Genomic DNA, 16,189 nt, shown 5'->3' with positions numbered 1-16,189 from the left:
TTAATTGTCTAATGGAATTAAAGATCAAATTTGAAATTATAATTTGTTCACAAAAAAAAATTAATATTGTAAAATTTGAGGTTAGATCAATTTACTCTGAGGTATTCACATATAATGATGAATTAATTCTAATGCTTGAATTTGTTGGTGTACTAAAACGCTATCCTATATGAAAATGACATCTCTTCCAAATCTACATGTCACATATATATTAATTAATGCGCCGTAACAATTTTTCATTGATTAAAATGGAAACTACTTACCCGTTTTTATTGTTGTAAATTTCCGTGACACCATATCAACGTGAAAACTGCACTTACTGCAATTTCGTTAATGTAATAGACCTTGCAGATTTTCCTGTTTATTAGTCACAACTAATATAAAATAAGCACAATATGGCACCTACTTTTGCTTCTTTCACAAGCTGTGTCTAAAAAAATACCAAAACAAAATTGTTTGCATGATAAATTACGTGAATATTTTTGAGTTTTGCTCTGAAATTTTAATTAAAACTTTTTTGCAATTAATTGTTCCTTTTAAAGTAACGAACATTTCCTTTAATTAATTTTTTATTTTAATAATTTATACGATAATTGCTCCGTATATAACAATGAATTTATTTATTATTGTTGCCATTTTGTTTTTAATTTTTTATATTATAAATGTACAAACAAATTATGCAGTGATATTTGTCTTTTTCCACTACTGTAAGCATTAAATACTTTTATATTTATATTCACGAAATAATATAGGAAAACTTATTTAAAAACAAAAATTTATTTATATTTACAATTTATTTTAATTACATATTTTTATATTGAATAATTTCAAAAAAAATAATAAAAAAATTTTAATTACCTGGACAAAAAAAAATTAAAATAAAAACCCTAAAGGATAATACAAAATCAGCTATAGTATGCTTTAGTTATAACGCGAATATATGTATGTGGGTGTACAGTATATGCATAGCATTGTTTTCAAATAGAATAAATATTTCATTTAAATTTTTTAATTTAATGTTTTAAAAATATATAAATATTTCTATATATTTATTATTTTTTTTAAAACTGGTTGTTGTTGTTTATATTGAATATTTTTATTAAATTTTAAACTTTAATATTGTTATCAAACCGAAAATTTTATTTCAAATTCGTACTAATTAATTGATTTAATAATAATTTTAAAATTCAATTGAAATAAAAGTGGAAGATTTATTCTTGTTATTTATGCATTTTTTGCATTAAAATTTAGTTTTAAATTAATCAATTATTTTAAATGTAGCAATTTTGCATGTTGTTGCGAATATTTTGAATAAGTAGAATTTTTTGAAATAAAAACAGTATGTTATACAGTTCTTTACAAAAAAATGAAACATACCATTTGTATACTAAAATTGTTGGTTTCCAAATCAGTAATAATTGCATTCTTTAATTACCTAATTTTTAAGCAAATTGTTTAAGACAAATTGGAAAGTGTTCGTTATATATTAGTTAAGATGCGAAGATTCTGATAATATTATTGTCTCTCACTTTCGAATTATAACACATAAATAAAATGCATATTATTATAAATGGTGATTCAGCAACATGTTAGCAGCCATATATACTATCAGGTAATAAAATGATAATATGAGTAAAATTATTGCTCGAAACATAGTGTCAAATCGAAATCATTTCGGAGGTATAGGATTTTTAAGAAAATATGGCGAAGTTTTAATGTATTTAAGTTTATAACTTCCGTTCTAAAAAAGATTGAAGCTTAAAATAAACAGTTTTTAAAAGTGTTGTTAAAGGTGCACAAATAAAAAAGGGCATTATTTGGTTTTACGTGTTTTAATTCAAATTTTCAAATTGTTAATCTTGCAAAAACTAATCTCAAATTAGAAAAAAGACTATTCTAAATTTTGAGTTCTTAATTAAGTAATTATGTAAGTTCCTTTATTAGTAAAATATGTTTTGTCGCATTATTTTTATAATAGCTTTTCAATTCGGCTAGACGTTTGTATACTATTCAACGTAATAAGATTCTTTTTAAAATTTATTGGACTTTTCATTATTTTTCAAAATTATTCAAAAAAGAAATCCTAACCAAAATTACATTAATCTACTTCATTTTGTACTTAACTATCAGATTGAAAATTTAACCATATTATGGCCCATATCATTATTTTACTATCACAGTGTCTTTGGTCTAAATTTGACGAAATTTCCCACTTATTGACATATTTATTTGATTTGTCTCAATTAATTGAAATTACAAATGCTAAATTGATAACGACAAATATAATTAATAAATGTATAAGTACAAGGTATACAAAATTTAAACATAAATATTGTTAAAATTTAAAAATATTTTTTTTTGCAACAAATTAAAATTTTTTTCATTTAAATTTACAACTCAATTAATTTATTATTTATTATTGTAATTATTATTTTTATTATTATTTATTTTATTTTTTACACATTATATACCAAAAATTAATGAATTAATCATTATAATATTTAGAGTAAATCATTAAATTGTAATCTGTTACATTTTCATTTACTTAACTTAATTTTAACAACTGTAATTTTTTTAATATCATTATTACTTTATTTTGAATTTTTTTTCCACTACAACTGTTAAAAAAACCACATTTTAAAGTTTTTAAATTTTATTTTTATTTTTATCTACTTATTTTTTTTTTTTGGGAATTAATTTAAATAAATGCACAATATTGAATGTATATAACAAATATTATAGAAAATGAAAAAATTACAGTTAATATAGGAAGAGAATGGTTATTCTGCCACAATTCTTTTTTTCTTTTAACAAAATCTCATGATAAATTACAATATTTATTTGTTAGTTTCATTTACATTACTCTCTGCCGTCTATATTTATTCACACACACCTCTCTGTTTATATATTATATAAGTATGGATGTATACATATTTTGCACACACTCTTAACAATATGCGTCATCAATCAGTCAAACCAATCTCGTATATCAAAGTTTATAAATGTATAAATGTGAAATGTTGAGAACTTCATTATAACAGACGTAATTTTTATCAATTTTTATATTAAAAAAATAAGCTGTTATTACAATTTTAACGCGTTACTTAATAACATAAAGCGTTTTCTTAATATGCTTAAGTATTACAGGAAAAATTTCAAGTGCATTTTGACTAAAATTTTTTAAAAATAATGTGAAAATTACACTAATTTTAGCAATATTATAACCCTATAGATATAGATATACTAAATTTTTTTTAAAAAAAACTTAATTTATTCAAAATATTGTAAGACTTTGATATTGCAAATATTCACATTTTAGCATTTTCTGTGTTTAAAAATATAAGAAAATGTAGCTGCAATGCAGTGTCAATCTAACACAAAAATAGGATAAAATTTTTCTTAGAAAAATATTCCAAAAAGACATTTTCCAGTATTAAAGCCCTCTTTATAAAAATTGCGAATGTGCGTGAACGCAATAATATTTTGCGCGCAACGTCAACACTGTGTTTCACATTTTAAATAAAAAATTTATTTTTCCCTTGCCATTTCTTATTGTATAGCCCATTTTAATGAAATTTGTAAAATTAAAGAAACTACAAAATAAATTTTAAATTTTATTTCCATTTTTCGTATACAATTTTAATGAAATTTTAAAAAATTAAATGACAATTTATTACTCCGCTTTTTTAAATGAAATTGCATACATTTTAAATGTACAATTCAATTATAACCTTAAATTATATTGCAGCTTAATATTTTTTTTTTTTACTTTTACATTATAATAATATATAAAATTTATTTTATTTTTCATGATATGTTACAGTTAATTAAGTAAAAAATGCGTTTGTTTTTTTGTCTTTTTCTTGTTTTTCCAAGTGAATCTATAATGTTTTTACTATTGTTATTCAAAAAGATCTTCTGTGGCTATTCAGGAAATGAAAATGAACTTTAAATATCAATGACCAGAAAATACGTAGACATTGTTCTATATTATTATATATTTTTTTTCATTATTATTTGAAATAATGGAAATCGGATAATTAAATAAGATAATTTAATTAAATAAATTTTTCTACATTAAAATTACATCAAATACGATATCGTATGAAATGCATATGCCATAGCAGTTGATAATTTTAAATTTTCTCATTTTTTGTTTTTTTTTTTTTAAATTTTAATATTTGATTTATTATTTAATTATCTTAATTGAACTTTAAAGACATAGGCACATAATATTTAAAATTATATTATATAATATTTTCTAATCAAAATTTATGCATTACTTTCATATTGTGCGCTAAACGAAAAATCGAAGAAAATTATTAAATTGTAAACACTTACATATATTTTACGCGTTTTTGCTACACGGAAAAGAAAAACAGAAAAGATTCATTCAAATTTACTAAAACTCTTCTTGTGCTTTTAACACGAAATCCATACTGCTTTTAGAAACTTATTATATTTGTTATAAGGTTTATGTCACTGAATATCTTGACGCTTTAATTCACTTGCGACCTTAATATTTTCGAGACCTCATCAAAACTTGTTTTTGGTAGCCTGTATGTTTATATATTATAATTTATGTATCATTTTTATTTTGGCGCAACAAAACTGACAGATCTCACAATTTAAAAGCTCATCAATTGTATTCCTTAAGATAATATTTGATTACCTTTTTATTTTACTCTCGGAACATATACATATTTGAGATTGAAGGTTATCCAAATCTGGATTCAGAAAAAATTATGCGTTTACGAAAGCTGTAGAATTGTAAGTAGAGTACAATAGTCACTAAGTATTTGAAAGAAAATTCTTAATTCTGCCCAAAAATTTTGGCTTCCAAATAAGCCTTTCAAACAAAAAGATCTTATTAATTTTTTTTTTTAATTCATTTCTCTGTAATGAATCAAGCAGGATATTGAAATTTCAACTGAAATTCGGCTGTTCTGACGTGTACACGGAAAACACACATACTGACTTTAAATTTATTTTAATATTTTTGGGATACACTGAATTTTATTAAGAATACTTCAATAATGATTTACTTTTAATTTACTTTTAATAAATTATATAATTTTAGATTTACTATACACCAAATGGTTATAACTATATAGTTATACTTAATACTTAGCGTAATTAAATATAGTTCAGCAAAAATATGTTTTAAATATTCTATTATGACTATAAATATTCTACTTTTATCGTATAATTTTACAAATTAATGACCTAAAGATATTAAAAATGAAAGTGTTTACCACAAATTTACAATTTCATTATAATTATCATAAATATAATCCTTTAATAATTTACAAAATTATTATATGCATAATAAAATATGAAATAAATTGCATTATAAATAAAATTTTCTCCTTATCATAAATTGCAATACAAATTTAATAAATTAAAAATTTGTATCCAATTAAAATTATTCTCAGTTCTTAAAATATGACTATTAAAAAAAAAGGAATTATTCAAAACTTCAAGAACGCACTTAAATTTTATATGGGAAATTTTTATTGTATTTTTCTTCAAAATTATTTAAGACTTGAAAATTTATTAAAACATCTTAAATTAAAAAATAATTTTAAATTGAGAAGTAGACTTGATGAAGAAATAATTTTAGTGTTATTTATGTGAACTTTTCTTAATCATATGCACCTTGAAGTAATTTATTCTATATTCTCCTTTTAATTCGATTATTGAAAAATATTTAAAATTATAATTTATATGAATGAATTCGCCCAATTTTCAATTTTTCCAATTAATTAAGATTTTTAATTTAATAACATCGGTATAATTAAATTATCCAATTATTTTATAATTTTGCAATTTATTATGCACTATATAAAAATGTTAAATAGGAAACAGCGTGTTCTGTTTTAATATGAATACTTTGTTTTATCCTACAATTATGCAATAATTTTATTCAATTCCAATGAAATTATACGCATTATTGTAGACGGATTTCATCGATAATTTCTAGATATTTAAATAAAAAAATATTTTAAAATTTTCAATTTATGCTGTAAAAATTTTTTATTCTGTTTTTTAAAGGTCAAAGGGCTCACTTGTTCTATACAATAAAAATAGATTTTCTCAATTTTTATAAAATTCGAAGATAAAACGCATATTTTTAGTATTATATGAATATTGCAATTAAAAATATTTTTAAGTATTTCAACAACAATTTATTCATAAAACTTACGACATTTTAATATTATCAATTTCCTATTAATTTGGTAAAAACGAAAGCAACAGAAATGGAATTAATGTTGCATCACAGCCATCATTGATTTATAAAATAAACTTATTGACTATCCGTTGGCAGCACTTCTTTGTTTATTGTTATGGAATCGGTAATTACATCTATTTGCATCTAAAATGTGAAAAAATAAATTTAAAATCAGAATTGTCACTGTTCATTAAACATTGTTGATGAATTTTATGAAAATTTAGATTAAACTTGGGAATATATCCAGTTTTATGCTTTGTACGGGGATTGCTTGGATATTATTGGAAGACGCGTGGGGCGCTACAATATGTCGCGAGTGACTGTTATGGGCCCGGAAGACATGTCCTCCTGCCCCACTCGGTTGCCTTGGAATCTACCATGGTACCAATCTAGTTTGAAATTCATTAAGCAAAGTCAATAATCAATCTTTGATTTCCAAACAATTACTTTAAAATATAAAATAAAATAAGTGATATTTCAAAACACGACCTTCTACTATGTAGTTAATCGCGCACGTCCGGCGTAGAATTATGCATTAATTCATAGATGAACAATATTATGATAATAGAATTATTTCTTTTTTTTTCAAAAATTAAATTTAAAATCTAAATATACACAAAGAATATATAATTAATTAAAAAATAAAATTTTTTTAACTCGTTTTGTAATTACATTAAAATAGATTTTCATCTATTAAAAATGCATTAATTAAACACCTGCTGAATTCTAGTAAAATAAATGCTATGCATATTAATATTCCTAGCAATTTATTTTGCTTTATTTTTTTAAATTTTACACATATATTTAGAAAAATATATCTATTAAATAATTTTATAGCTGACATCGGCTTTTTTAATTACCATGTTATAAATTTATTATTAGAAATGAATATTTTTAAAATGTAGAATAATATAATTTTTTTGCCAAAAAAATACAATTTTTAGAGCTTGATTTGTCCTTTATTATTATTATATTTTTTTGCAAAATTTATGCATAATAAATTTAATTAGAATTAGTCTGTTAAAAATCTTAATAATTGGTATGATAATTATGTACATACATAAAATGTAGATATGTACATGTATATTTGTAAAAAAAACAGAACTTTGAATTTTTATTTTTAAACAACCTTCAAATTGAAAAGAAAAAAAAATTTTAAAATTTAATATTACAAAATATCAACATTACAACACAATAAATACGTACTCAATATATGTACATGTATTTATGTAAATACATATACATACATCTGCAAACCATCCACTAGACAAATAAAACCAATTGGAAACCATGAATATCTACCTCATCATGTTATTTCATATTATTCAAAATAAAAAAAATATTATTTTAAATTTATTAATTTTTAAAATAATGAAAATTATTTTTTTTTATTACAAACAAAAAAAATCAAAAATTTTTGCCCCAATTTTTACAGTAAGGAATAGAAAACAACAACGTTCAAGATATCAAAAAACTAACAATAAAAATGTTAATAATAACAATAACAGTATGAATCATAATAATCAACATCAACAACAATATCATAATCAGCAACGTCAACTTCAACAACAACAACAAAAATTACAACGTAATAACAATAGTGATATAAAAAAAAATAATGAAACAAATGATAATGAAACAATAAATTCAATAATTAAAAGTGGTGGTAATTTCAATGAAAATTTTATAACGGAAAATCAACAATTAACAAATAATATGAATGTTAGTGGATTATCAGAAAGGCAAAGTAGACCTCGACATAGATATCAAGACGATAAAAAATTTACTGTTGATCGTAATACGGTATTAAAAATTAATCGTCGTCATCAAAATTATTATCGTGATTTAAGTTGGCCACCACCAAATAATCGTGAACCAAGATCACATAGTGAAGATAATTGTTATTATTTTGACGAAACAATACGTAAGAATCATAATATCGATAATATTAGAAATTTATTTGAATTTGGTACAATCTATGAAAGTAAGAATTCATTAAAATATTTTAAAACTAACACTCATTCTGATAATATTAATAATAATTATTTACCAGAATCATCAAAATCATTTATAAATAATTTAAATTATAATAGTGATATGATTAACAAATATTTTTATACTAATAATGATATTAATGATAATAATAATAATAATAATATCGGAAAATATATTAAAAATGGTAAAAATATAAATAATTTACGTTCAAGATCATTAAGTAGTAATTTTCGTTTAAAAAAATCTTCAAATAAACAAATAAAAAATAATTTAGAAAATGAATTAACAAATGATTATCTTAATGATCCAAGTATAATAATTTATTCTGGTTTAAAATTAAATAGTTCAATCTCAGAAAATGATACTGATATAGAATCAACTGTAATAACTGATAAAAAATCTGATAATGAATCATCTACTTTAATCAATAACAATAATAATAATGAAAATTCTATTAAAACTTCCCCATCATCCAACAACTTAATTAATATTGGAAATATTAATAAAACTACTCCTGTAACTGAAAATAATAAAAATATTCTATCCACTAGAAAAAAATCAGATAAAATGAATAAAAAATTTATTAATGCAGTGGAAAATGCAAAAAATTCGCAAAAAATAATTTCGAAAAATTTAGTTTCTCCACCATCAACAACAATAAGCAGTAATAATGTTGAAAGTACTTATTCAAATTTAAATACAAATTCAAATGATAATTTATCATCTTTAGCACAATCTATAATAACATCTGCAGCACCTACTACAACGATATCTAAAACTATATCTGAAACTACTCTTAATACTACGGATACCAATTTAAGCAAAATAATTAAAGAAGTTATTATACCTGATTCTATATTATATAAAGAAGAATCGAATTCAAAAACATTTTCGCCTCATGATTACAATGATGGAATCATTCAATATAATACTAAACATATGAAATATGAGAATAATGAACAAAAGAATCAAATAAAAAATGATAATAATACATTTTATGAATATTATGATATTACTTCATCATCATCATTATCAACGATGCCATCGTTTCCACCACCTAACACATTACGAATAGAATCAGAAACAACTGAAACTAAATTATATGAAAGGGAAAATGATAACAGCTGTAATAATTTACCACCATCAAAACCGAGACGTGATATTATCGCTATGCCAACAATAACACCAACAGCCGCACTATCAAAGCATTTTCAAAATATTCAAGATTCAAAACAAGAAATGGATATTCAACCTTCTAGTAGTAAAACTGATGAATTACTATTATTGAATAATACAAAAAATATTAATAAAACTGTTAAAACACCATCAATAAAACATAATAAAGAATTTAATACAAATGAAAATTCATATTTAAAAAATGATGAATTCATTGAAAATAGAAAATCATTGAAAAATATGAACACTATTCAAACAGATGATTTCAATAATAATGAATCAATAACAGACGTAATAAATACAGAAGAGGATTTCGATGCAACAAGAATGACACCAGATATCCCTATAATGTTAATATCTGAAATATCTTTAATACCATTATTAACACCTATTATAAGTACAGCTACACTCAATACTTCAATATCTTCTCAACAGTTTGCTAGTCAAAATGCTGGTGATGATGATGATGATTATAATGTAAATAATGAAATGGAAATAGAATTACCGAAACCACCTTTAGAAATATTATATAATTTACCAAAGGATAAATTTTCAGATATTGAAGACGAGTCTATAACAATAACTAGTTCAAGTATTAATAAATACAATACAGAAGAATATAGAGATGCTAATGAGAAAGCCAAATATAAAATTTCAGAAAATAATTCAACAAATTTAAATGATGAAAATAAAATATCACCCGCTATTGATATTATTCATAACAAACCAACACATAATTTTAAATTACCTAGCGATTTTCTACCAATATATTTGCGTGAAAGTACGAATTTAATGGAAACTGTACGGGCAGGTTGGTATTTTTGTTGCCCGAAATTATTGTTTTATTGTTGTTAAATACCAATCTTTTGTCCTTTTGAAATTTTCCGTAAAATGTTATTGTGTCCGTAAAATATCTTTGTTTTTGTATTTTTGTTTCTATGTTTTTAGTTACTGTTGGTAAAAGTGAATTTGGATTTTAATTTTATTATGATTATGCAGAAATTGTGCTCAACTATAAAATTTGTGTGATTCAGAAAATGTTTTTGGCAATGATTTCTTCGTGAAAACACCTTCATAATCCAAACTAACAATCCAGAGTGGAAAAGTATAAAATTCTCATTATAGAAATATTTTAAATTTTAAAATTCGATTTCAAATAATTTAAAGTTTTTTAGCACAATCTAAACAATAAATCGCTCTTTAAAATCCAAATTCAATAAAATCTTTTATTCTATTGTCGTAAATTTTCTATAATATGTTCAAAAGTATAGTACATAAATGAAATTTTTATATAATGTATAATAATAAAATATTTTTTATTTCATTTTTCTAAAATCTAAATCCAAAAATCAAATAAAAATTCAATGTACATTATGATGTACACGTATATATGTACAAATATACATAATAGTTCGGGCTTCTTCCTTTCCAAAAGAAATAAAAAATTTATCAACAAAAACACAACTACAAGATAACGAGAAATTTTTATCGCCTGATCAAATCAATAACAAATACAACAATGAAGATTTCGGACAACAATCTCAATCAGATTTTCATGAAAATTTTATTATATCAGATGAACAAATTTCATCATCATTACCATCAACATTTGAAAAATCAAATAAATATAATTCTATTTATAATAATGAAGTAACCGCATCGAATATAAGAACAACATTATCATCAAATGGAATAAAAGAATCTCTCATATATACTAAAATACAAGGACCGACATCAATTACAGTTGACCAACCAATACTACCAACATCAATGAATAAAACATTGTGTAATAAAATGAATGAAAATGTTATTTGTGATAGTAAAAATAAAATTTTCAATATAAATAATGAAATAGTCTTAAAAACTGATGATGAAACTGATAAAATAAATAATATAAAATGTATTCCTAAATATCAATCAAATATAGAAAACAACAACAATCAAGAATATGCTAAAAAAGATATTATAAATGATGATATAATTGATGAAAATTCCAAAATTTATTCATTAAATGAAAGCACTTCATCAACTCTACATGAATCAATAGGAATAAAAGAAACACATGACGCAAATAAAAGTGATTTTTCAAAATGCCCAATTATTGTCACCAGGAAACCTAATAAAAATTTTAAAAGTAATGAAAATTCAAATATTGTTAAGTTAATTACTGATTCCAATTTAAAGACTACAACAATTAATAATACATTAACAAATTCAGAGATTTTAACAAAAGAATCAAAATGCCTGACTACATCCGATAAAAATAGCAACAATGGAAAAATCGGTGACAATTCAAATAATGCATGTGAAATAAATCAATATCAAAAATTACCTACATCATTATATTCAGTAAAATTTCAACAATTATCATCATCACCAATAGTATGTTCATCAAACCGAGAATCGGAAATAATAGAAGTACCAACAAAGATAAAATATTCTTCTTCATCTAAAAATTTAAATGAAATTATTACATCAGATCGACGACAAATTAATAATATCCCAATCCCAAATGATTCAAAAAATTTAATTTCACAAATTACATTACCCATGTTAACGCCGTCGTCATTGTCATTGTCATATTCATCGCCACCATCATCAACGGAAACATCAATACCAATTTTTGAAAATATAAAATCAAAAGAAATGCTGTTATCGACGTCAACACAGCCACCAAATATTTTATTACAAGGAACAAGGGTTCAACGTAAAGTTGTAACTTTTAATAATACAAATTGTAATACTAATAATGATAAAATAAATTCGAAAATGTTAAATAAAGTTAATTTTATAAAAATTGAAAAAGATGATGATGATAAAACATTATGCATACCAACATCATTATCAATATCGCAAGAGAATAATAAAATAAATTCTAAAGTAAAAGTTATGGAACCGTCATCAAATATGAAACACTCAAAAATAATGGTAATTATAAGAAATTACCTTTAAATAATATTTTCAGAAGGAGAAAAAAGAAAAAATTGGGTAAAATAATTTTGTAGAATTGGAGGACTTTTTTTTAGCATTTTCAAGAAAAATGGAAAATCGCTTGATTTGAATAATGCTTATGCCTAATTCAGAAAATCTCATTTTTAAATTTTTTACACCTAATTTTCCAAAATCATAATAGAATGTAGCAGTCAGCAACACAAAATGAATGTGTTAATATTTAGGGACATTTTTTGGAACAAAACCGAAATTAAGGGTTACATCGTTGTTTTGGCAAATTTATAAATTTTAAAAGTTGTTGGTTGCTTTTTCCTAAGCAACTACAAATATTTTTGATTTATGAAACATTTATGAATTGCTAATTTTGCTCTCTTCGCCATTTTAAAGAATATGATTCCCTCTCATCAAAATTGATCTATATTTTTAATATTCCAGCAAAAAATTCGCTTCAAAAACCTGTTTTGTTTGGAAAACTTTTACTGGAAAATCTAGAGTTGAGAAAACATTTTGAGAACAAAAACAAAAAGCAAAAGTTTAAGGATATTTCAATGAAATGGTAAATTTACAACATTTCTCTTATTCTACAAAATTTTTTGAATCTAATTTTTTACTCCTACAAAATAACTGCCTTGTTTTTTTGAATAAAATGCAGATATATGGAATATCTCCTGACAATATTAAACAATAATCAAACAAAATATTTTTCTACTTTATATCTACAATTTTCACTCTCACTCTTTCTTTTTCTCATAAAATTTAGGACATTGACTCTTCTATTTATACAACTGCAACAATATGTTCGCCTTCCTCTTCTTCTATATTTTCTTCTTCTTCTGCTACTGCCGCTGCTGCTGCTACCACAAATCAACAATCTCATGAAAATTTAGAATTTTATGAGCACAAGAAATTACGTGATGAAAATTTAGTACAATCTGCTTCATCATTATCAACATCATCATCATCATCATCTACTTCTACTTCTTCTTATTTAACTTCTACAATAACAAATGATGAAATTCAAAATCAAGAATCAAATATGATTTTAAATACGAAAAAGCAAAAACTTTTACAAGAGATTCGTGAGCGAAACTACAAAAGTAATTCTATTACTAATCACGAAAACAACAACAAAAAATGTCAAAATAATACAAAGAATTATGATAGTACTAATACAATTTCTTTTCCAAAAGAAAATATTTTAACTAAGGAATATGATACAAGTCATCATTACCAACATCATCATCGTAATGAAAATGAAGATGATAATGATAATGATAAAATAATCATATCAAAATATTCTGAAAATGAATTTAATAAAAATGAAAATAAAAGTTTTAAAACTAAAATTGTAGATTCAACTAAAAAGGATCAAGTTGATAACACAATACCCACAAGAAAGTTATTTGATAATAATAAATTTGACATAAGAAATAAAAATTATATTACATACACTGATGGTGAATATATTTATGTACCGAAAAAAGTTCCCAAAAATTATATTGAAATGGATGAACATATTAGAGAAATTAGTGAATGTCAAAATATGACAGACAATAATGAAAAAACTTCTACTATTGAATATAATAATAATAATAATGACAATAATATTAATGAAATTTCTAAATTATCACCAAAAAAATCTTATGTTAGATCAAAATCAGTACCAGAAGTTATATATTCTCAAAATGATGACATTGAATCTAAAAATATTACAAATTATAATAGTATATCAGCAGATACAGATTATAAATATGAAATTATTGAAAAATCAATAGCTGAAGATTTAAGGCGTATTGATGAATTTATTGAAACATCATTATTAAAATCATCATTATCATATGATGATTATTACAATAAATATATAACAAAATCATTAAAAACACCACCTATACCACCACCAAGACGTCATAGCATAAAATATGATACTAATTATAGTAGTAGTGATAGTAATATTAATATAAAAAATAATAAAATTTCTACATTACCAAATGCAAATACAATTTTAGTGCTTGAAACTCCTTTACCAATTATCAAACAAATGTTTTTAACAACTAATTCAGCTCTAAGATCAAGAAGTATATCACCGATAACATTAACAACATCAACACCAACAACATTAGCATTAACAGCAAAGTCATTAGATTATGAAGATAACAAAAATTTTATTACCTCTTCTAATATTTCTTCCATTTATTCATCATCTATTTTAACAACATCTACCACTTCTACTACTTCTTGTAATATTAAATCTACTACTACTCATCCAATATCTTCAACGAATAATAATTTTCTAAAAAATCTTGAAGAAATTTATGACCTCAATATTGATAAAAATAAGAATAATAATGGAAAAACATCAACAACAATAATCCCCTTACAATGTTCTATATTAAAATCTAAAGATGTAGAAAAAAATATTCATCCAACAAATATTATGAGTACTGAATCTTCTTTACTTAATTCTTCTATTTCTGCTATTTCTTCTACTTCTCCACCACTTAGTACATGTGAAAAATTTAATAATACCAATGCTTTTAATATCAATAATAATGATATTGATAACCTTAATATAAATAAGAAAGAAAAAAATATAATGAATGAAAAAGAAAATATTGATAATAATGGCTTAAATGAGATAAAAGATATTACCAGTAATTCTTTAGTATGTAAAGATAACCTAATAGATTATAAAGAACAACAACAGCAACAACAACAGCAATATAATATTAAAAATACTTCAGATTTAATTTCACCACTACCATCATTTTCTATATCATTAACACCCACCAAAAATATAATAATATCATTGTTATCATCATCTACTTCTACCTCATCATCTACTTCTTCTTCCATTTTTACTACTTCTACTAATTACAATAATAAAACCGGTTATAGTGTAATAGTTAATCAAATGGAAAATATGCCAGTGGTTGAAAATGTATTAATCGATTTGGATAATATATCCAGGGAATTGGATAATAGCTTTAATAATAATATTAATAATAATGATAATAATAATAGTAATGATGATATTAATAATCAAATAACTAAAAATATTATAATTCCTTCTAATAATAACAAATGTGAAAGTATTGAATTTCATTCTAATTTACTATATAAAAATAAAATGGAAAAGGAGACAAAAGATATTGAAATATTCAAGGAAAATCCATTACAATCAACAATATATTCTAATTATAAGGATATGGATAACAAATTACTTGGTTTACAGTATAATAAACATGATATAAAATCATTTAACGTAAATAATTTAGAGTATAAAACAGATTGTGATAAATCAGATTCACAATTACAAGAATCATATTATAAATCCCAAATGGATAATTCTATCTTAGGAAAGTATATATTACCAACGGTAACACAAACAACAGAATCATCACAAACAACGTCATCAACAATTGGAATTGAAGAAATTAATTCGAAAAATAATATTGAAAAAAATCTGAAGGAAAATCAAAATTTATTAGATGATAATGAAAATAATTTCATTTATGATGATAATGAATATAGTTTAACTAAATCAAATTATGGATTAAATAAAATTTCTCAAATGTATGGGAAAATTAGTGATCCTGATGGTACCGATGATTATGATTTATATAAAATTGTTGAAAGTAAAAATATTTTATATGATTATATAATAACAAAACAAAATCAAGAGGATCTTTTAAAAAGAGCTGAAGCTATAATTAAATTAGATGAAAATGACTCTTCTAAAGATGGAATTGAAACCGGTGAAATCCCGGCAATAAGTGATATTGAAAATAAAAATAGAGAAATATCACAACCTGAAAATCTTAATTCAGAAAGTAA

At 22.9% G+C, this 16,189-nt stretch overlaps 1 protein-coding gene across 4 annotated transcripts in view; it reads left to right on the top strand.

Annotated features, from left to right (window-relative positions):
* The first annotated feature begins 8,550 nt into the window (after nt 1–8,550).
* The window catches only part of LOC129610327 (uncharacterized protein MAL13P1.304), an 81,056-nt gene continuing 73,417 nt past the window's right edge, over nt 8,551–16,189 (top strand). For all 4 annotated transcript variants that reach the window (XM_055522869.1, XM_055522868.1, XM_055522867.1 and 1 more), the window contains exons 1-3: nt 8,551–10,214; nt 10,815–12,331; nt 13,116–16,185. In XM_055522869.1, coding sequence (XP_055378844.1) covers nt 8,795–10,214; nt 10,815–12,331; nt 13,116–16,185 — 6,007 coding nt within the window. In that variant the 5' untranslated portion in view covers nt 8,551–8,794. The remainder of the gene's footprint in view (nt 10,215–10,814; nt 12,332–13,115; nt 16,186–16,189) is intronic.

This window comes from Condylostylus longicornis, unplaced genomic scaffold, assembly GCF_029603195.1.
Source record: "Condylostylus longicornis isolate FDR11 unplaced genomic scaffold, ASM2960319v2 ptg000044l, whole genome shotgun sequence".
In the NCBI taxonomy this organism is placed as follows: Eukaryota; Metazoa; Arthropoda; class Insecta; order Diptera; family Dolichopodidae; genus Condylostylus; species Condylostylus longicornis.
Note: the sequence above shows the minus strand (reverse complement) of the source record. Positions and strands in the feature narration are given on the sequence as shown.